At 38.1% G+C, this 23,516-nt stretch overlaps 2 protein-coding genes across 5 annotated transcripts in view; one reads left to right on the forward strand and one right to left on the reverse strand.

Annotated features, from left to right (window-relative positions):
- GSTO1 (glutathione S-transferase omega 1) overlaps window positions 1-23,516 on the forward strand; it is a 584,823-nt gene that overhangs the window by 445,144 nt on the left and 116,163 nt on the right. The gene's annotated exons all lie outside the window — the stretch shown is intronic.
- Window positions 1-23,516, reverse strand: part of CFAP43 (cilia and flagella associated protein 43) — a 107,919-nt gene that overhangs the window by 2,564 nt on the left and 81,839 nt on the right. For 3 of the 4 annotated variants that reach the window (XM_050804892.1, XM_050804895.1, XM_050804893.1), the window contains 8 exons: window positions 20,932-21,051; window positions 15,919-16,026; window positions 14,283-14,369; window positions 13,182-13,270; window positions 11,129-11,342; window positions 10,023-10,135; window positions 8,603-8,762; window positions 1,120-1,284 (listed from right to left, as the gene is read on the reverse strand). In XM_050804892.1, coding sequence (XP_050660849.1) covers window positions 1,120-1,284; window positions 8,603-8,762; window positions 10,023-10,135; window positions 11,129-11,342; window positions 13,182-13,270; window positions 14,283-14,369; window positions 15,919-16,026; window positions 20,932-21,051 — 1,056 coding nt within the window. The remainder of the gene's footprint in view (window positions 1-1,119; window positions 1,285-8,602; window positions 8,763-10,022; window positions 10,136-11,128; window positions 11,343-13,181; window positions 13,271-14,282; window positions 14,370-15,918; window positions 16,027-20,931; window positions 21,052-23,516) is intronic. The other variant, XM_050804894.1, reaches the window with a different exon arrangement.

Genomic DNA, 23,516 nt, shown 5'->3' on the forward strand with positions numbered 1-23,516 from the left:
GCTCAGGAGGGTGAGGCAGGAGAATTGCTTGAACCTAGGAGGTGGAGGTTGCAGTGAGCAGAGATCACATCATTGCACTCCGCCTGGGCAAAATGAGCAAAACTCCATCTCAAAAAAAAAAAAAAAAAAAAAAGATTGATTAGGCTTTTGTGCCATAATATTTCCTTGTATTTAGCCATCAATATATTCATGTATACTAATTATTACATCAAAGCACAAATTACAAATGCCTACTTTATTTTCTCATTCATTCAGTCATTTATTCAACTCACCAAACATTTAAGTGTTCCACTTGAGTCCCACATAACAAAGTCCTAGTTAAAGACACTGAGGGAGATACAAAGATAAATAATATGTCCTAGTCTTCATGGGAAGATGATCACATAGATATGATTGGTTGCCAGAAGACATGTAGAGTGTCATGCTAATTCAAAGGTGGTTTGTAATGAGATGGAATTTCTCCAGGCTTGGAAAATCAAGAAAGGTTTTGTGAAGGAGAAGGTGGTATTTAAACTAGACCTTGAAAAGTAGATTTGAGATGTACAAAAAAGGCAAACTAAGAAGAGCTGCTGGGAGGTGAAAACTATAGAAATGGGGCATGGCTTGGAAACCACAGAACTTGCATTAGTTTGTAGAAGTGATCGTTGAAGTTAGAAAAACAAAGGACATCACCCAGGGAGAGGTATGGAAAGAAACACAAACATAGCTAAGGGCAAAATCTTGAAGAATGGCTACATTGAAGTGTTAGAGGCAAAAGAGAAGCCAGCAAAAGAGGCAGAGTGGTATGACATGTTGGAAGAAAAATTAATTTGGGGTGATGAAAGTCAAAGGAATGGGAAATTAAGATGGTTAAATGCTACAGAGAATTGAAGGACCACTGGGTTTGACAGGAAATCCTTAGTGAGCTCTGAGTAGAATGATCCTACTAAATGGGTCATGAAGAACTGGAGGCTGCAAATGTAAACTATTGGAAGAAAAATAACTCACAGATATATTTTGAAACACTCCTGGCTTAGAATATGCTTGGTATCACAGAGGCTTCTTATTAAATACTGGTTAAATGAATAAATACATTAATGAACAAAATTAAAACTATGTAAGGGGCTAGGGAGAATTTACCTTTTGGCGATCTCTTGAAAAAAATAGCATCTGAATATCCCAAGCCTTCTGATTTAGATCTTCCCTTTCCATCTCCATTTTCTTATGTTCCCACTCAATCTGAAGTATTCTTTTGTGTACATCTTTAGTTTCCATCATGCTAGCAATTTTCTTTTGTCCTTGAGTCTTTAAAAAAGCACATTAGATATCCATATAATATGATTCTGTATATAGAACATAGAATATTTGAGGCTGAATGCTATTTTTAGAAAACACTTGGATCACAGAGATAATTCCATCTTCTTTTTAAGAAACAGACATTAAGGCCAGGTGTGGTGGCTCACACCTGTAATCCCAGCATTTTGGGAGGCCGAGGCGGGCGGATCACGAGGTCAGGAGATCGAGACCATCCTGGCGAACACTGTGAAACCCCGTCTCTACTAAAAATGCAAAAAAAATTAGCTGGGCGTGGTGGCGGGCGCCTGTAGTCCCAGCTACTCGGGAGGCTGAGGCAGGAGAATTGCATGAACCCAGGAGGCGGAGCTTGCAGTGAGTGGAGACTGCACTCCAGCCTGGGCGACAGAGCGAGACTCCGTCACACACACACACACACACACACACACACACACACACACACACAGACATTAAAAAATGGCTTCTTGGGCAAAATCTGATCACTATAAAGCATGATACTCATTAAACAGAAGGGATTATAAGATACATTTAAATAGCAGAGCCAATTTACTTTATATGTCAACAATTAGGCAGGAACTTTTTTTTGCTGTCACCCAATCTACCAACCTGTATGCATTTGTATTCCTACTCATTGTCCTCACACCTGATGCTGGGTGTGGTGTCTTATGCCTGTAATCCCACTACCTTGGGAGGTTGAGGCAGGAGGAATGCTTGAGCTCATGAGTTTGAGACCAGCCCAGGCAACAGAGCGAGACCTCAACTCCATGGAAAATCAAAAAATTAGCCTGGAATAGTGGTGCACACCAGTGGTCCCAGCTACTCAGGAGGCTGAGACAGGAGGATCACTTGAGGCCAGAAGGTCAAGGCTGCAGTGAGCCGTGTTCATGCCACTGCACCCCAGCCTGGGTGACAGAGGAAGTGCAGTGGCACTTCCTGTCTGAAAAAAAGGAAGAAAGAAAATAGAAAAACAATAGTCAATCATGAAACCAAAAGTTGGTTCTTTTAAGAAATCAGCAAAATTGACAAACCTTTAGCTAGACTGACTAAGAAAAAAAAAAAGGCTCAAATTGCTAAAATAAGAAATGAAATCAAGAATATTACTACCAATATTACGGAAATTAAAAGGATTATAAGAGAATACTATGAAAATTCTACACCAACAAATTAGATAACATAGATGAAATGGAAAATTCCTAGAAACACACAAACTATAAAAACAGAAAATTTTAATAGACCTAAAACAAGTAAATAATTGAATCAGTTATCAAAAACCTCCCCAAAAAGAAAAGCCCAGGACCAGAAGACTGATGAATTCTATCAAACATTTAAAGAAAAATTACACCAATACTACTCAAACACTTCCAAAAAATAGGAGAGGAGAGAACACTTTCTAATACATAATATGAGGCCAGTAGTACCTTGATACCAAAGCCGGAGAAAGACATCACAAGAAAATTATAGACCAATATCCCTTATGAACACATACACAAAAACAAAAACGTTCAATAAAATACTAGCAAACTGATTCCAGCAGCACATTGAAAGGATTATAACTATGATCAAGTGTCATTTATCCTAGGATTGCAAGAGTAGTCCGCATAATCAAACAATATAATATACCTCATTAATAGAACAAATTTAAAAACCCACATGATCATGTCAATTGATGTAGAAAAAAATTTGACAAAATCCAGCACCATTTAATGATAAAAACAAAATATATGCAACAGACTTGGAATAAAAGGGAACTTCCTCAACATGGTAATGGGAATTTACAGAAAACCCATCATAACTTCATACTCAATGATAAAAGACTGAAAGGTTTCCAACTAAGATCAGGAACAAGACAAGGATGTCCCACTTTTTGTCACTTTGATTCAACACTGTAATAAAAATTCTAGTCATGGCAATTAGGCAAGAAGAAGAACTAAAAGGCACCCAAACTGAAAAGATGTAAAACAATTTCCATTCACAGATTAATGAATCTAAATATAGAGAGAAAGTCATATAGAATCCAAAAACCCTACTAGAGATAATAAATAAATTCGGCAAAGTTGCAGAGTATAAGATCAACATGCAAAAATCAATTGTATTTTTATACATCACCACTGAAAAATGTGGAAAATAATTAATAAATCAATTCCATTTACAATAATATCAAAAAGAAAAAACCTAGAAATAAAGTTAATCTAAAAAGTATGTGTACAAAGAAACCTACAAAATATTGCTGTAAGAATATAAAGATTAAATAAATGGAAGGTCATCCCATGTTCTTGGATCAAAAGACTTAAGACAGTACTCCTCAAAGGAATCTATAGATTTAATGCAATCACTGCCAAAATTTCAATGGCTTTTTTTTTTTTTTTTTTCAAATCCTCAAATTCATATGAAGCTGCAAAGGATCATGAATAGCCAAAACAATATTGAACACAAAAAGTTGGATGGCTAACATTTCCCTACTTCACAGAAGAAAACAGGGACTGAGGCCAGGCTCAGTGGCTGATGCCTGTAATCCCAGCGCTTTGGGAGGCTGAGGCAGGCAGATCACCTGAGGTCAGGAGTTTGAGACCAGCCTGGCCAACAAAGTGAAACCTTGTCTCTACTAAAAATACAAAAATTATCTGGGAGTGGTGGTGGGTGCCTGTAAATCCTGGCTACTCGGGAGGCTGAGACAGGAGAATTGCTTGAACCCGGGATGTGGAGGTTGCAGTGAGCCAAGATTATGACACTGCACTCCAGCCTGGGAGACAGAGCGAGACTCCATCTCAAGAAAGAAAAGAAAGAAAAGAAAAGAAGGAAAGAAAAAGAAAAGAAAAGAAAGAAAACAGGGATAAATCTTCATGACTTCAGATTTGATTCTTAGATATTTATTTATTTTATTTTTTGAGACAGAGTCTTACTCTGTCACCCAGGCTGGAGTGCAGTGGTGCCATCTCACCTCACTGCAACCTCTGCCTCCCGGGTTCAAGCGATTCTCCTGCCTCAGTCTCCTGAGTAGCTGGGATTACAGGTGTCTGCCACCATGCCCGGCTAATTTTTGTATTTTTAGTAGAGATGGGGTTTCACATCTTGGCCAGGCTGGTCTTGAACTCCTGACCTCAGGTGATCCACCTGCCTCAGCCTCCCAAAGTGCTGGGATTACAGGCATGAGCTACTGCACATGGCCTGATTCTTAGATTTAACACCAAAAACATGAGACAATCCATAGAAGGGGATAAAATATTTGCAAATTATATAAGGGTTTAATATCCAGAACATATAAAAAACTCTTATAACTCGACAACAAAACCCAATTTAAAAATGGGCAAAAGACTTCAGTAGACATTTGTCCAAAGATATACAAGTGGTCAACAAGCATATGAAAAGATGCTCAATGTCACTAGTCATTAGAGAAATTTACATCAAGAATAAACCCACTAAGATGGCTGTAATTAAAAAGCAAGCAAGCAAAGAACAAAAAAGAGAGAAAATAACAAGTTTTGATAAGGATGCAGAGAAAGTGAAACCCACATGCTTTGCTGGTGGAAATATGAAATGGTACAGCTACTGTGGAAAACAGTTTGCAGCGCCTCAATCAGTTAAACATGCAATGACCATATGATCCAGCAATTCCACTTCTAGGTATATATCCCCAGAGAACTGAAAACAGGTTTTCAAAAACTTGTGCATGAACAGTTATAAGCACCACAATAGCCAAAAGGTGGAAGCAGCCCAAATATTCACCAGCTGATGAATGGATAAACAAAATGTATATCCATAAAATGAAATATGATTTGGTCATAAAAGAAGAATGAAGACTGATACATGCTACAACATGGTTAAATCTTAAAAACATGCTAAGTGAAAGAAACCAGAAAACAAAGGCCACATATTGTATGATTCCATTCATACAAAATACTAAGAATAGGCAAATCCATAGAGACAATGCAGATTAGTGGTGTCCAGGGGCTGAGGGAAGAGGTGAATGGGGAATAACTGCTTCATGGGTGTGGGGTTTCCTTTTAGGATGATAAAAAATGTTCTGAGGCCGGGTGGGGTGCCTCACTCCTGTAATTCCAGCACTTTGGGAGGCTAAGGCGGGAGGATTGCTTGAGCCCAGGAGTTTGAGACCAGCCTGGGCAATATGGTGAAACCCCATCTCTACCAAAAAAATATAAAAATTAGCCAGGTGTGGTGGCACATGCCTGTAATTCCAGCTACTGAGGTGGGAGAATGGCTTCAGTCTGGGAGGCGGAGGTTGCAGTGAGCTGAGACCATGCTCTGGCACTCCAACCCAGATGACAGAGCCAGACCCTGTCTCAAAAAACAAAAAACAAAACAAAACAAAAATGTTCTGGAACTAGATAGAAGTACTAGCTGCACAGCTCTGTGATGTACTAATTGCCACTGACTTGCACACTTTAAATGGTTACAATAGTACATTTTATGTGATGTGTATTATACCACAATAAAAATAGCTCTAAAAAACTAAGTTACAAAGCAATCAACACACCTAGATCAGAGATGACAGGTGTTAGAACTATCAGATGGGAAATGTAAAATAATTATGACTAATTTCCTTATAAAGAGTACAGCATGGAACAGTGGAGAAAAGGTAACTTTATAGTAATGAAGCCTGACAAACACTACCTCAATTCAGGTGGTCAAGATTCAATAAACAGTGATGACATGTTGATAGCATGTATCCTTGAAATCATGTGCTGAGAGGGTATTTTACCTCTGTGGTCTCTGTCTCCATACTCCAGGTGAATAGTGATAAATACATCAGAGAAACCACAGTTGAGGCACATTCTACAAAATAACTGACTATTACTCTACAATAAACTGTCAAGGTCATCAAAAACAAGACAAAACTGAGAAACTGTCACTGTCTAGAAAGAAATGACAATTGGCCGGGCGTGGTGGCTCACGCCTGTAATCCCAACACTTTGGGAGGCCGAGGCAGGTGGGTCACCTGAGGTTGGGAGTTCAAGACCAGCCTGACCAACATGGAGAAACCCTGCCTCTACTAAAAATACAAAATTAGCCGGGCGTGGTGGCGCATGCCTGTAATCTCAGCTACTCAGGAGGCTGAGGCAGGAGAATCACTTGAACCTGGGAGGCGGAGGTTGCGGTGAGCTGAGATTGTGTCATTGCACCCCAGCCTGGGCAACAAAAGCAAAACTCAGTCTAAAAAGAAAAGAAAAAAAAAAAGGAAAGACATGACAACCAAATAAAATGTATCCTGATGAGATCCTGGAACAGAAAAATGACCTTAAGTAAAAACTAAGGAAGAGTGAATAAAGTTTGTGCTTTAGTTAATAATAATGTATCAATATTACTTCAATAGTTGTGACAAATGTACCATACTGATGGAAAACAATAAAAATATAAGAAACTGGATAAGGAGTATATGAGAATTCTGTGTACTATCTTTACAACTTTTTTAAAACAAAATTTTTGGAAAGGATAGACAACATGCATGAACAAATGGGGAATTTCAGCAGAGGGATGGAAACTGTAAGAGTTAAACAAATACTAAATATAAGTCTATCTATCTATCTATCTACAATAATATGGTAACAGATATTTTGCCTTTGATGGGCTCATTATTAGACTAGACACAGCATAAGAAAGAATGAATGAACTTGAATATAGGGCAACAGAAATTACCCAAACTGAAACATAAAGAGGACAAAGAGTGAAAAAAATGAGTATCGAATATCTAAGAGATGTGGAACAATATCAGACAATCTGACACGTGTGTAATGGGAATCCCAGTAGAAAAAGAGAGAGCAAACAGGGCAGAAGAAATATTCAGAGATAATCAATGAGAATTTTCCAAAGATAATGACAAATATCAAATCACAGATTGAGGAAGCTCAGAGAACCTCAAGAATCTCATGCACACCGCCCACCCCCCACCTAGACACATCGTGTTCAAACTGTTGAAACCAAAGATAAAAAATCTCAATGCCAGACACATTAAATTCAGAAGAACAAAGATAAAAAATATAGCAGAAACCTTATCAGAAACTATATAGATGTTCAGAAGAAAATGAACATCTTTAAAATGAAAAGAGAGAGAACAAATGAACGAACCTGGCAATCCAGTGAATCTAGCAAAATATCTTTCAACAATGAAGGTGATTAAAGACTTCTTCAGATAAAGAAAAACCAAGATAATTCATTACTAGCAGGCTTGTACTTCAATTAAGTTTAAGGAAGTTCTTTAAGCAGAAGGTAAATGATACAAGATGGAAATTTGGATCTAAACAATGAAATAAAGATCTTTTGAAATAGTGAAAATTAAGGTAAATAGAAAATACCTCTTTTCACATTTTTATTATTCTAAAAGATAATTGTCTAAAGCAAAAATAATAGCAATATGTTTTGTGTTTATAGCATTTGTAAAAATAAAATGTACAGTAGTGTTATCATCTAATTCCCAAATAGCACAAAATCCCCAAATATTTAGAAATTAAATAACACACTTTTAAATAACCCGTGAATCAAACAGGAAGTCACAACAGAAATTAGAAAATATTTAAACGAAAAGAAAATTAAAACACAAAATATTAAAATTTGTAGAATACAGATAAAATAAAGCTTATAGGGGATTTTTTTTAGGACTCAATTATACCTAAAGCTTATAGGGAAATAACATTAAATGTTAATATTAGAAAAGAAGTAAGGTCTGAAATCAACTAACCAAGCTTATCTAAGATTATCTTTGCCTGAGTAGGCTGGGCCTAACAAAACGATGGCATACTAGAATGGACATTTAGCTCTGTGATCCTTCTTGAACCTTAAAATTATGGAGGGAGCTTTTAAAAAATACTCATCCTGGGGATGGGGTCCGGGAACATTTATAAAGTTCTTCAAATGATTCTAATGTGCAACCACAGTTAGGAAACCACTGACTTAACTGAATTAAAATTACTTATGAAAATGGGAGAATAATGTAAAATATTCAATATAGCAGGCAATATGTTTTGTCTTTAAAAAAGTATAATTGGCCAGGTGCAGTGGCTCACACCTGTAATTCCAGCACTTTGGGAGGCCAGAGCAGGAGGATCACTTGAGCTCAGGAGTTTGAGAACAGCCTGGGCAACATATTAAGACTCTGTTTTTACAAAAAAATAATTTTAAAACAATTAGCCAGGTGTAGTGGTGTGAACCTGTACTCCCAGCTACTCTGGAGGTGAAGGTGGGAGGATGTCTTGAGCCCAACCTTAAGGCTGCAGTGAGCCGTGATTGTGTCACAAGACTCTAGCCTGAGGAACAAAGCAAGACCTTGAATAAAAATAAAAATAAAAAGTATAATTACCCGAATCACAGAATTCAAGTCTTCAATTATGTTCCTGTTGATGAGAATTGCATCAGAATACTCCAGTACTAGCTGGAAATTTTCTAGTTCTACTTGTCCTTGTTTAAGAAGAATTTGGATTGTCAAATTCAACTGGAATCTCACTTTCTCTTCCTGTAATCTAAATTGAAAAGCACTTCAAAGCAAGTAGTTGTAATATATTTCAAATTTCACCTATTATCTGAGAATATAAAAATCAAACATGCTGGAGATTAGTGTGGAGAATATTTTCCTGATGATGAGCTTTCCTAGAGGTCTCTCTGAAACCTCTTCCTATTGATGCAGAATTACACCTGGGTTGCTCAAAGAATGGTATGGACAGAAATACATTTATAGATTTTTACTTTAGGATTAAGAAAAGATTGTATAATTTTGACTGTAATAAAAGTAAAGTAAAAATGAAGAAAATAGAGACACTTTTAAATAACAAATCTGGCCGGGTGCAGTGGCTCATGCCTGCAATCCCAGCATTTTGGGATGCCAAGGTGGGTAGATCATCTGAGGTCAGGAGTTCGAGACTAGCCTGGCCAAAATGGCGAAACCCTATCTCTACTAAAAATACAAAAATTAGTGGTGACAGGCGCCTGTAATCCCAGCTACTTGGGAGGCTGAGGCATGAGAATCTCTTGAACCTGGGAGGTGGGGCTTGCAGTGAGCCAAGATCGTGCCACTACACTCCAGCTTGTGTGACAGAGTGAAGCTCCATTTCAAAATAAATAAATAAATAAATAACTCTATTAAAATTCTGAACTTATTTATTGATTTCTGATACTATATTAAGAATATTTAATATGTAAGTTACTTAACAAATCTATTTCTGGGCAATTCATATTCCTCACTATAGCCTAGATCTAAAAATGATGTGTAACAATGAATTTGGGAACATCAGAGAAGTATTTATCGATGAGGCTATAAATATAGCCAAAAAATGAAGCAAGGACTTAAATATCTTAATCACTTAGTCAACAACAAGTTCCCCTAGAGAAAAATATATCAGTTGGCTGTGTGTCTACATGGAAAGTTCTTAGATGTCTGATTAATTTTCCACATGGTTAGCTTATATGCCTCGAGCCCCAAAGTACTGACTGGAAGAAACAGGTTCTTTGTGTTTTTATGTGGAAGGGGCTGACTTAAAACAATACTAAGATTTTTCTGAAACTTGCTTATTTGTAAGAAGAGCAACAAAACGTGGGAAAGTTCCATCCTGAATCAAGGTCTTATGTAACAAAGCACGCTTTTTAAAATGCAAATTTTAAAGCACAGTGCTGGAAGGGAGATAGCTGTAAAGCAGTCAGTAGGCCTTCTCCCGGGTGATAACACAACCTGACTTAGCCCTAATTAGACTTTGAATAGGTGAACATGAAAGAAAACTTCAAATTACAGGATGAGTTCATGGAACACTCTCTCAATCTCCTGTTGCACCTTCTCTTCCTCCTCAACTCTTTTCCGGAGGAAAGTTGCCATTTCCAATAAGTCAGCTGCTTTCTGCTTTACCTAAAGAAACCGAGCCAGAAACATGTCAGAACATATGGAGCTTCAATTTTAGACAACATACATCTTTTAACTTTTTAAACTTAAAAACCTTAACAGGTCTATCTTTCAAAGAAAGTAATAAACATTTAAATTTAAATGTCTAAAACTTACATGGCATGTAACAATTTGAACAATTTGAAAAGTATCAAATTTGCTTCTTTGTGAAAATCAAGTATGCAAGCAACTATAAATTCTTTTATATCTTATTTTTAAAATTTGTTCTCATCACTTTAAATGAAACTATAGAAACAGGTACTTTAACAAAAATATGCCAGCCTGATGCATGTGGGCACTAAATTTAGGGAATTTGGGGGAGTGGTCAAGAAGCAACAAAAGGAAGGATTCTCTTCCCAAATAAACACACTCTTAAATTTTTACTCATTGCTACATTCTAGCAAAACTATAAAGTTGGCTCTGCTGAGCCAAATATAATTCTAATCTATGCAAAATGAGATAACCTACAACAGTGCTGTCCAAGAAAAATATAATGTGAGCCATAAATGTAAGTCACATATGCAATTTTAAATTCTGTAGTAACCACATTATAAAAAGTGAAATCAAAGAGATGAACTTAATTTTACTAATGTATTTTAATTCATTGTGTCCAGAATATTATCACTTCAACCTACAATCAATATAAAAATATTAATGAGACATATTTCTTTTTGTTCATATTAAGCCTTCTAAATCTGTGTATGTTACAGCACATGTTACAGCACATCTCAATTAGGACTGGCAATATTTATTTCAAGTGCATAGTAATTGAATGGTACCAGTCTAAAAGCAACAGGCCTACACTTAGCCTTCAATAGCACCAGGGTTAATATAGTATTTCATTATCTTATTACTATGACCAAATACTACCTAAATAATTAGCTTTTTTGGTTACACTGACCAATGTAAACTATGTATTTGATATTAGTACACTAAAAATTAAATTAAAATAGTATATACTTTCTGTTCATTTTCCACTTTTGCTCGTCTTGTCATGCAGAAGTGATTCCAGACCAAAGGGTTCAAGCCTTCTGGCATGTTACTAATATTGTCCAACTCATCCATGGCTTTCATTAACTGGGCAAAGGCATCCTTACTCAACTTGCCAGATCCTGGTAGTTCTCCAAAAGGGACAGCACTGGTTGTTTCTGAGTGCGTTTTCTGTTTGGAAATCCTGGTATTACCAAGAAAAGCCCATCAACATTTCACATTCTCACAAAAACAGCAATGTGAAACAATTAGGCCCTTAGCACAGGCATAACACATTGTATGACTCTTCCCTTTGGCATGTGAGGGCTGGTAGGTGGGTTATTCCACAGATAAAGGGATCCACTTTGCCCTGCTTCCATACTCTCCAGGTTCTCAGATGTGACCTTGGCTAGACTACAGATGTCTCCAACTACTGTCAGCACTGACAGACAGCTGTACCTGTGCTAGGAGATATTTCCTTTCTGTATACTGTAAGCAGGCAAATAAATCAACCCATCATTTCACCTCAGCCTCCCAAAGTGTTGGGAATACAGTGGTGAGCCACCACCTGGCTAACTCTGTTTCTATCTACATTAATAGATTAGTTTCATTTCCCTTTGTTTCAGCTGGAAAGGGAAAAAGGGTACAAAGATTTGGGCAAGGCACTCACTATCAAGATGCTTTACAATACACTGAGGTTCAAACTATATTATCATCCCCATTCTCTAGATGAGGAAAGTCAGCCTTGGAGAGAAGCTCATGGCCCAAGGCTATCGGTCTGACAGGTGATGGAGTTAGGATTTAGAGTTGATTCTGTATGACATGAAAGCTTGTGCTTTCCCACTGCTGCAGGAGGTCTCACTTCTTTTTCCACAAGGAGAAGGTATATAATTGGGCTAATTATCGCTCACTCTTTTAAAAATAGGAAAACCGCCAGGCGAGGTGGCTCACACCTATAATCCCAACACTTTGGGAGGCTGAGACAGGTGGATCACGAGGTCAGGAGATCGAGATCATCCTGGTCAACATGGTGAAACCCCGTCTCTACTAAAAACACAAAAACTAGCTGGGCGTGGTGGCGCATGCCTGTAATCCCAGCTACTCAGCAGGCTGAGGCAGGAGAAACGCTTGAACCCGGAAGGCGGAGGTTGCAGTGAGCCGAGATCGTGCCACTGCACTCCAGCCTGGGCGACAGACAGAGACTCCATCTCGAAAAAAAAAAAGAAAACCAAAACAATAGGCATGTTCTAGGTTAAATTTCCTAGGTTGCCTGTAACCTGTCTGAGTCTGTATCTCAAACACAAATTAGCTGACTATATCTTTGTGACAAACTCCATGATTTCTAGATTACATTTGATTGAAAACTATGAAAATCTGCATTTATAATGGTGGAAGTCAGTGATACTTTCTTAGAACTCTTTTCAAATGGCTATTTTCAACCATTTATACTGGCATGTTTCAAACTTTGAGCACAAGCACATGAGATACTCTGAGGAAAAGCAATTTGTGGTCAAATAAGTTTGGAAAACACTGCTTACTCTGTACCTTATACTTGGAGATCCAAAGGCCAACAATAAATTCTGCAGTAAAAGAAAAGCTGCTTAACTTCCATTTTTTAACCCAGTATCTTCCCGAAACTTACTTAGTCCTGGAAGCCTATTACAAGTAGTTCCAATTTATACATCAGGGAACTTGTGTTTGTTTGAATGCACTTTAGAAAAAAACTGTTTTTAAATCTGTGTGCCAACTATGATGTAAGAGGAACTTCCTTAATGTATAAAGCAGAACCTACAATAGCACTATGCTTACACAGATCCTTAACTGTTTTTAAATAATGAAAATAAATCATTATTCTCTACCTTAAGATATAGACTTAATCTCAAAAAATACTGAATTATGATCAAAACCCTTAAACATCTCCACCTAAAAGATATTATACTGAATAATTCCATTTAATTGGGAGAAAAAAGCTGAAATCTAGTAACACTCCTCTTTATTTGCAAACTTTTTTTCTCAGAAACACAATAGTGAAGGAGAAACAAACCTTGGTCGGCGTTTAAAAAGTTTGTACAGTATATCCACTTGATGACCGGGAATTTCAGAAAATTCCTTTTTAAAGCTGCGATCCATAACCTAAGGACAAACATGTCATTCTGAGGATTGCAACTTGGTCTGGAAACCTTTTATTTGCTGACAATACTCTTCAAAATACAGGTGGTAGCACTTTGGTTTTAAAAATCCATGAAACCTTGATTTATAAAGTTGTTAGACATTAACCATTCTCTGTGCGAAGATTTGTTTTGATAAGAAGCATCTAAGTGTATTAAAAATATTATTTCATATAACAGGTCTTAGAAATCATCCAGAAGTTTCCCAAAGAAGTGTCCCAAAAGATATTTACCCAAAAAACATGCATGTTACTCTATTTTTTTTCTTTTCTATTCCATTCTGTTCCATCTGTCTTCTTTATGCTAGTCTATCCTATTCTTTTCCATTATAAAACTGCTGGTCATAACCTACTAAATCGATTTCATGGCCAAGTAATGGGGTCCGCAACCTAAAGTTTGAAAAGCCTTAAAGGCTAGATGATTGCCCTGTATTTTGTATAAGAGAAAGCTTAGACCAGAGAAGCTTATAAAAATTCATTTTGGCCGGGCGCGGTGGCTCAAGCCTGTAATCCCAGCACTTTGGGAGGCTGAGACGGGCGGATCACGAGGTCAGGAGATCGAGACTATCCTGGCTAACACTGTGAAACCCTGTCTCTACTAAAAAATACAAAAAATTAACCAGGCGCGGTGGTGGGCACCTGTAGTCCTAGCTACTCGGGAGGCTAAGGCAGGAGAATGGCGTAAACCCGGGAGGCGGAGCTTGCAGTGAGCTGAGATCCGGCCACTGCACTCCAGCCTGGGCGACAGAGCAAGACTCTGTCTCAAAAAAAAAAAAAAAAAAAAAAAAAAAAAAAAATTCATTTTACACATGGATTTTCAAAAATATACAATGCCATAGAATGAAGTTCACCCATAGCTGAGAATTAAGTGGGAGAAAAATCTGTGAGAAAATTATATTATATCCCCTTTAACCTTCCTCCAATCCAGGCAGCAACAACTCGACTGCACTGTCGAGTGGGTAAGACAATGACTCTCACTTTATCTTCTGCCAGTAAGTTGTCATAGTGCTCCTTGTACACATCCAGGTCTTCTCTGGATTTCCGAACAGCTTCTGAAGTCTGGCTCTATAACAGCATCAGGAATAGTGGATTGTAACTGGAGACTTTGCAGCATAAACAAAAATCTTGGGGATACTAAAAAGAGCAAGGAATTTCCCAGTACAAGAGAAATATGCCTGTGAAGTATTCATTATAGATAAGATTTATAGAAGAAAATAAACCAATTGGGGACTTTGAAAGAACACCCAATCACCTGTTTCTAAGTACAGCCAACTCTGTGTATGAGTGTGTGAGTGTCTGTGGAGCACACTGCAGTCTTGGTAGGTCAGCGTGGAGGATGAAGGTGCATAGGCTTCGAAATCACATGGACGTGGGTTCTGAGAGACTGGATATACATGCAAACAAGGGCCAGTCCATATGCAACAACAGAACTCTGACGTACAACCTCTACAATCATCAGCTGGGAAACGAAATAACCACAGCCTTCATAAGGATTGGCCTCAGACTTTCAGGGCTTGATCATAACCACCAGCTTCTATAATTTTGTCCCCATTTCCAACCTAGGACCATCCAGAGAAAGACAAATATGTTCCCTAAACCAGTCAAATGAGTTGTCCCGCTTCTAATTGGTTTGCCTCTAGCTTCCTCATGCCAACAACTTCCAATCATGTTGCACCTGAAGCCCTCCCTTCTTTGCACTATAAAGCTTTCCTACTCCTTTCCTGACTTTGAGTCTGCCAAAAGCAACTGACGGTGGACGAGTCCCTTGCTGTGCCAAGCTCTGAATAAACAGTGTCTGCTCATTTGCATTTGGATGGTCTTCATTTATTCCCACAGTTCCAGCTACTGCTCTCTTACACACCAGTGGCTGACTTAGGCATGTTACCCACGCTCTCTGAGATGGTATCCTCATCTGTGAAAGAAATCCAGTATGCTGCAGGGTCGCTATATGTAAAGTTGTATTTAGAACGTGCTTTGCATATACTGTTTAATAGGCTCTTAGAAAAAAAGTTGAGTTCATGTCATTTATAAGTCACACATTCATAAATGCTCTTTACTAATACTACTAATAAAAGCTGACATTTGTTGAAACTTATTATGTGATAAACATTTGGTATTCATTGTCTTTTTGAGCCATATCTATCCATGCTCATATTTAGAGTTTTTCATAATACAACAGTTTTTCATTCCATACGCGAGCCCATTGCTTACATCTTAGTAAATCTTAGCGTGTCAAATGGCCCAGAGAGAAAAACATTCCCTAAATAAGAGCTTGTAAGCAGCTTAAAAGGTTATATGCCTTGTCCAAGGTCCCACAGCCAGTGCTTTCAACCATGAAGCTATATGGCCTCATTTTATAAACCATGTCATACGAAAGCTACACAGTTCTTTTGGCTACATGATTGCCGATGCAGAATCAAATAACTTTATCAACAGATTGGAATGGTTACTTTCACCTGGCCCTGGAGCAAAGTTGCAGACAGGGAGTCAAGGGATGCACATGGTTACATAGGAATGGTGGAAGGAAGGAAGGGTCTAGACACGTGAGCTCTTGCTAAATGAGGGGCATGTCTATCAGAAAATGCTTGTATTCAGATTTCAGACATATTCTTACTTTCTCGAGCTGTTTCCTTGTAAGGTAGTTGTTCAGGAATTTTTCTCTGGAGCTTAATTCTTCATCCAACAGTAAAGAAAATGCAAGGTTACTTATTTTCAATTCCTCCTGTAGAAATATTTAAGAAAAAGGTTGGTGGAAATACTTCTACCTGAGACAATATTTTCTATAGACTTGGCACTAATCAAGCAAGTTTATGACATACAGATAAGAGAAATATTTCAAAGAAAAAGGGAATACAGCTTATTGAAATAACTTTAGTTATTTTGCCTTTTTCATAATTTCATTGTAAGGTAATCACATATACAAAAAATACATAACATGAACATATAATTTAAGGGATTATTATAATATAAGGCAAACACCCTTGTTAGCACCACTTATCGCAAGAAACAGAACCTTACGACTGCAGTTGCTTCTTCCAGGAGTCCTCATCAAAATCTCAACCCCAGTACTAAACACTGTTTTGACTTTTATCATACATTGTGTTTCTTTGTAGTTTTATTACCCAGGGGTGTATAATGCTGTAGTTTGGATATTTGCCCCATCCAAACTGCATGTTGAAACGTGATCCCTGGTGCTGTAGGTGGGGCCTAATGGGAGGTGTTTGGGTCATGGGGATGGGTCCCTCATGAATAGATCAATTCCCTCCCTCAGGGGTGAGTAAGTTTATACTCTGTTAGTTCCCCTGAGTGCTGATTGTTAAAGAGAGCCTGGCACCCCCCTGCACCCTCTCTTGCTTTCTCTCTGACCATGTGATTTCTGCACACGCCAGCTCCCCTTCACCTGCCATAAATGGAAGCTGCCTGAGGCCCACATCAGATGCCCAATCTTGAACCTTCTAGCCAGCAGAATTATGAGTCAGATAAACCTCTTTTCTTTATAAATTATGCAGCCTCAGGTATTATTTATAGCAACACAAAACAGACTAAGACAGAAACTTAGCCACTACAGTATAACTTATTCATAATTTTTTTTCGTGTCTTTTAAATCTCTTACTACCTGGATGATGAAATAATTTGTACAACAAACTCCTGTGACTTGAGTTTACCTATATAACAAACCTACACATGTACCCCTGAACTTAAAATAAAGGTTAAAAATAAAATAAATCTTTGATAATCTTCATGTTCCCTTTCATTTCTTTTCCTCACATTTGTAGTTATCAGCAGTCTTTGTAGCATTGCATAGTCTGGTTTTAATGCCTGTATATTCATGGTGTAGTTTATCAAGGCTTTATTCTTTTTATTTCTTGAAAAATGGCAGCTGGGTCCAGAGGCCTGATCAAATCTAAACTTGATCCTTTTAACAAGACTATAGGTGGTATTGTGTTCTTTGATCAGGAGACATGTATCATCTGATTGTCTGTCTTTCTGTGATGTCAGCAGCTGCAGGTAGTCAATGCCCGGGTCCATTAATCCGTTGAGAGATGCAAAATGATGAAAATCTGGATTTAGTTTCCCTTTTCACTTATTAATGGAAATAGTTTTATAAAGAGATGCTTCTCATCATCTACTATTTGGTTTCCCAGTGGTACACTTCAGTTCATATGGGAAAGGCAGGCTAAATACTTGATACTTTCCCTTTATCAGTTTTTAGATAATGAATTTGCTGTCATCCTCTGAAAGTGACTGATTGGCACTTCTCTTTTTAAAATATCACAAATTCATAAATTTAAACAAATATGATGGGTTTAATTAATTGCAACTATTATCGTCTTTGAATCTTAAATTGTCTAATTTAAGTGAAATGTTTTAAGTTAGCTCCTGAATTATTTTGATATTACTGAGTAGTCTGATAGTTTCCTCATTATCTTACATGGCGAGAGGATCTCAGCATACCTTTAAAAAAACAATAACTTTGTTGAGATGTAATTTACATACCATACAATTCACCATTTACAGTGTACAATTCAGTGTATTTTAGTATATTTGCAGTGTTGTGTAATATAATCAATTTTAGAACATTTCATCATTCCCTGAAAATCCTTTAGCAGCCATTTCCCATCTGCCCCTCTGTCACCTCCTAGAGGCCTCCACCTCCCCACAAAAGCAACAACTTTCTAATTTCTGTCTTTATAAATTTGCCTGTTCTAGAAACTATATGATTCCACATAAATGGAATCATACAATATGTGGCCTTTGTTGTCTGGCTTCTTTGACTTAGCATGTTTTCAAGGTTCGTCCATGTTGTACCATATATCAGCACATTCCTTTTTATTGTGGGATAATACTCCCTTGTATGGATACACCATATTTTACTCATTTGCGCTCAGCTGTTGGATATTTAGATTGTTTCCACCTTTTGGCTATGACTAATGCTGCTGTTAGGCTGGAGCATTCATTCCCAATCTTCCCCCTCACTCCCAGTATATCCATACATCCCCTCCCTGCCAGGCCAGTGATTACATTCTTCTATCTGTGGCCACAACTCCCGAGAGCAGCCCCTTTCCCAAGGCTACAGGTCTTGCTGGGTTCTGGGAACAGCTCTTTTCCCCTGCCTCTTTAGCTCTAGAGATGGTACTGACCTCCCATTGTTTCTAATTACAACATGTTTGCCACTCTTTGCTGTTTCCCTTAACTCCGCTCATACCTTTGTACAAAGTCCCCTCGCTGAGGGAATTTAAATGTAACCCTTTCAGTGTACCATTCCTGTTGGGATCCTGGGGATATAGTCATCCTCCTGAAGATTCCCTTCCCATCTCTCCAGTGTTGCACTATCTTTTCTCATTAAGCCCCCTGCTTTGGTCAGACACCTCTCAAAACCTCTCATCAAACGAGTGCATGCAAATTTGGGAGACCTGGCATTTCTCAAAATATCATTATTCTTTTTTTTTTTTTTTTTGAGATGGAGTCTGGCTCTGTCGCCCAGGCTGGAGTGCAGTGGCCGGATCTCAGCTCACTGCAAGCTCCGCCTCCTGGGTTTACGCCATTCTCCTGCCTCAGCCTCCTGAGTAGCTGGGACTACAGGCGCCCGCCACCTCACCCGGCTAGTTTTTTTGTATTTTTTAGTAGAGAGGGGGTTTCACCGTGTTCGCCAGGATGGTCTCGATCTCCTGACCTCGTGATCCGCCCGTCTCGGCCTCCCAAAGTGCTGGGATTACAGGCTTGAGCCACCGCGCCCGGCCTCATTATTCTTTTTTTTAACTTTTATTTTAGGTTCAGGGGTACATATGCATGTTTGTTATCTAAGTAAACTCGTGTCATGGGGGTTTGTTGTACAGACTATTTTGTTACCAGGTACTAAGCCTAGTACCCAATAGATATTTTTTCTGATCTTCTCCCTCCTCCCACCCTCCACCCTCAAGAAACCAGACACCCCAGTGTCTGTTGTTCCCCTCTATGTGCCCGTGTGTTCTCATCATTTAGCTCCCACTTACAAGTGAGAGCATATGGCATTTGGTTTTCTGTTCCTGTGTTGGTTTAATAAGGATTATGGCCTCCATCTGTATCCATGTTCCTGCAAAGGACATGATCTCATTCTTTTTGATGGCTGCATAGTATTCCATGGTGTATAATGTACCACATTTTCTCAATCCAGTCTATCATTGCTGGGCACTTAGGTTGATTCCATGTCTTTGCTATTGTGAACAGTACTGCAGTGAACATATGGGTGCATGTGTCTTTATAATAGAACAATTTATATTCCTTTGGGTATATACCCAGTAATGGGATTGCTGGGTTGAATGGTAGTTCTGTTTTTAGCTCTTTAAGGAATTGCCATACTGCTTTCCACAATGGTTGAGCTAATTTACATTCCCACCAACAGTGTATAATAAGCATTCCCTTTTCTCCACAACCTCACCAGTATCTGTAATTTTTTTACTTTTTAGTAGTAGCCATTCTGACTAGTGTGAGATGGTATCTTGTATTTCATTGTGGTTTTGATTTTCATTTATCTAATGATCACTGATGTTGAGCTTTTTTTCATATGTTTGTTGGCCACATGTATGTCTTCTTTTGAAAAGTGTCTGTTAATGTCCTTTGCCCACTTTTTAATGGGGTTGTTTGTTTTTTCTTGTAAATTTAAGTTCCTTGTAGATGCTGGACCTTTGTCAGATGCACAGTTTGCAAATATTTTCTCCCATTCTGTAGGCTGTCTGTTTACTCTGTGGATAGTTTCTTTTGCTGTGCAGAAACTCTTTAGTTTAATTAGATCCTATTTGTCAATTTTTGCTTTTGTTGTGATTGCTTTTGGTATCTTCATCATGAAATCTTTGCCAGTTCCTATGTCCAGAATGATATTGCCTAGTTTGTTTCCCAGGATTTTTACAGTTTGGGGGTTTACATTTACATTTAAGTAAATCATGATTCTCTTCTTAAACTCAATGGATAGTTTGGCTGGGTATAAATCCAAAGCTAGAAATAATTTTTTCCTCAGAATTTAAGGGCATCACTCTTTGATCTTCTTGCTTTTAGTTACTGTGTACTTCATTTTTATTCCTACTGCTGGAGATAATTAAGACAGATTTTTTTTTTCCACCTGATCTTTTGGGACATGAGGATTACTTTTTCATTCCACATACACTTTGAACAAAGCCCTTTGCTATTTGGTGGAGATACAGGGATGAACAAGATGCTCTACCCTCATGGAGCATCTAGTCCTGAAAGCATTAAAAATAATCTCACATAAATTACAATTCAGTAGCAATGAATGGTAGAAAGGAAAAAATACAGTATATAATAGGAAGATATTACCTAGTCTGAGGAACTGGTTTTTGAGCTGGGATCCAAAGGATGAATGTAGTTCAGGAAGCAAAGAAGTGTTGGCAGACAGTATTACTGGCAGAGTTGGCAGAGGCATGAGGAGGGAGGGTATTGGGTGTGTTCAAGATGCTGAAAGAGGAAGTGTGGCAGGTAAAGGGGAAGGTGCACAAGATGAGACTGGAGAGGGACCCAGGGCCCAGAGCATACAAGATCTTTGTACCTGGTAAGGATGTTGATCTTCATCCTAAGAACTATGGAAGGGCCCTGCAAGCTCCTTAAAAGTCACATAAGTAAAGCTTTTATTTACCTGGTTGGTAACCAACTCTGCCTTCACTCTCCTTTCAAAAAGTCTTTTCAAGTGTTCATCAAAGGCCTGTGTGCTTTCTTGAATAGAGTTTTGAAGTTTCTTCAGTTCTGCTTCTAATGACTAAAAGGAAGACAACAGTCAAGTTAACATTTAGGAGTATTAAAGGCTCCTAGGAAGTGATGTTTAAATTTCACCACAAGGCGGGGCAGATGGAGGGCAGCCCTTGCAAGGTGTTCTGGGCCCTGTACTCTCTTAAACCAGAGATAGTCCCACTTGGATCTGTTTAATACACTGTGTGTTGAGATTTTTGCTTAGAAAAGATTACCTTGGGAAAAAAAGCTTAAAATTACTGATCATGGCTAATGATACAGGCAGAAGTAGGATAGGAAAGCAAATTGCAGCAAATCTTTCCAGAAAATCCTCACTCTTTATATAGCACAGCAATCTCCAGACACATGATTTAGTCCTAAAAATTTTTATTTTTTTCAAGCACTGGTCATTTTCACGGCATTATTTCTATTTTAAGGAAGCAAGAAGTCAATATACATATATGTATATTTATATATTTGTACTCTCTTGTTTTCTGTATGTTTTGTCTCTCCAAACAGTTCTATATCAAAAGGAAAATGTTCCCTTGCCCTCTCTTTTAAAAAAATTCCACCAGGACATAGGTGAAAAGCTATAAATTTATATTTTTAAAGAGAACAACATTAAAACATGAGGTATAATTTTGATTGCACAGCAGGGTGACTATAGTCAACAATCACTTAACTGAACATTAAAAAATAACTAAAAGAGTGTAACTGGATTGTTTCTAACACAAAGGATAAAAGCTTGTGAGGATGGATACCCATTCTCCATGTTGTGATTATTTCACATTGCATGCCTGTATCAAAACATCTCATGTAGCCCGCAAATATATACACCTACTTTGTACCTGCAAAATTAAAAATAAAAAAATACAAAGTAAAAAACATGTAAAAAAGAGGTATATTGGTATAAATCATTTTTATCCTTTATTTATTTGTAACTTTTTATTTTGATATAACTTCAAACTTATAGAAAAGTTGCAAGAATAGTACAAATAATTCCCATATACCTTTTTCAAAGTCACCAACTGTAGACATTCTACCCTATTTGCTTTATCACTTTTCTTTCTCTCTCTTCTTTCTCTCTCTCTCTCCCACCCACTCCCTGCCCCCCACCTATCTACTTTCTTTCCTACACTTTTCTGAACCATTTGAGAATAATTTGCAGACACTTGAGGACAGGCCACTTATTTTGTAGAATGTCATTTTGTTTAGGTTTGTCTGATGTTTTCTCAACTGTACACCCAGGTTACACGTTTTTAGCAGGAAGACTACATAAGTTATGTTATGTGCTTCTGTGTCTACCTCATCAGGAGACACATGATGTTGGTTTGCTTCATTATTGGCGATGTTAACTTGGATCACGTGGTTAAGTAGTGTCTGCCACTTTCTCTATTGTAAAGTTAGTTTTTCCATTTGTAATTTATTAATTTGTGGAAAGATACTTTCAGACTATGTAAATATCTTGTTTCTCATTGCACTTTTATCTACCAGCCTTAGCATCCATTGATAATTCGTATTCAAATTAATTATTACTATGATGGTAATAAATAGTTTAAATATACACCAGTTTAAAAAGCCAAGTTCTCTCTACGCCAGATTAATAAGGAAAGTAACTGATTCTGGGAGGATAATGGAGAAAGAGGTTTAGCAAAAATAATAGAGGCATATGATGCCAGGAGAAAGACCATCCAAATTAAGTTACCTAACAGTGAGGAGATATGAACATAAAACAAACAAATATGAAAAAAACACATCTCAGGGTCATTTGCTTATAATAGTTTATATCACTATCTCATAGGCATGGAAAAGTCTCACAGATTGTGTCCTCCTGGTGGCCCTTTATCAAGTTCACCTGTTCCTAGATGATGAAAACATCAGCAATGGCAAATGGCCACAGACCCAGCTGGCTGAGGCCAGATTGTCTACATGTCTTAGATCCAACCTTCTTTAAAAACATTGAGATTCTGGGCCTTTTGAGGGTCTCTGGTCCAAAAGAATGTTTTTGTAATGTAAAATGGTCCTTTGCCTTTCTTCTTCAAATGCCCCAAATTCTTCCCATTGCAGGTCCTTCTCACATGCTCTTCCGTCTGCCTATGCTTCATTTCCCACTCTTCGGCCTCTTCAGTCTGTCTCACTTTTCCAATGCAAGCATAAATGCCATGTTCTCAAGGAAGAGTTCCTTGGGCCCTGTCTTAAGTCTCAGAAGCAAGGCCTGAAACAAGATTCCAGGGCACATGATTTCTGGAGGGGGCGCTCTTTAGAAGACACCTGTAAGTGGCTGAGGGAAGCAGGACAAGAAGCAGGCAAGAGGCAGGAGCTGAGCAATGAAGCCATCTCAGGTGGCCCAGCCTTGGCCTGATTCCCAGGGTTGGTAGAAATGAAAGGGACTCTGCTGAACTGTCTCATTTTGGGGTGAGGAGGCTGGGGTTTTGTACCCCCTTCCCCTTGGGCTCTGTCAGCAGGTCACTGGCTGCCCTGGGTGAGGGCAGTGGT

This window comes from Macaca thibetana, chromosome 9, assembly GCF_024542745.1.
Source record: "Macaca thibetana thibetana isolate TM-01 chromosome 9, ASM2454274v1, whole genome shotgun sequence".
NCBI lineage: Eukaryota > Metazoa > Chordata > Mammalia > Primates > Cercopithecidae > Macaca > Macaca thibetana.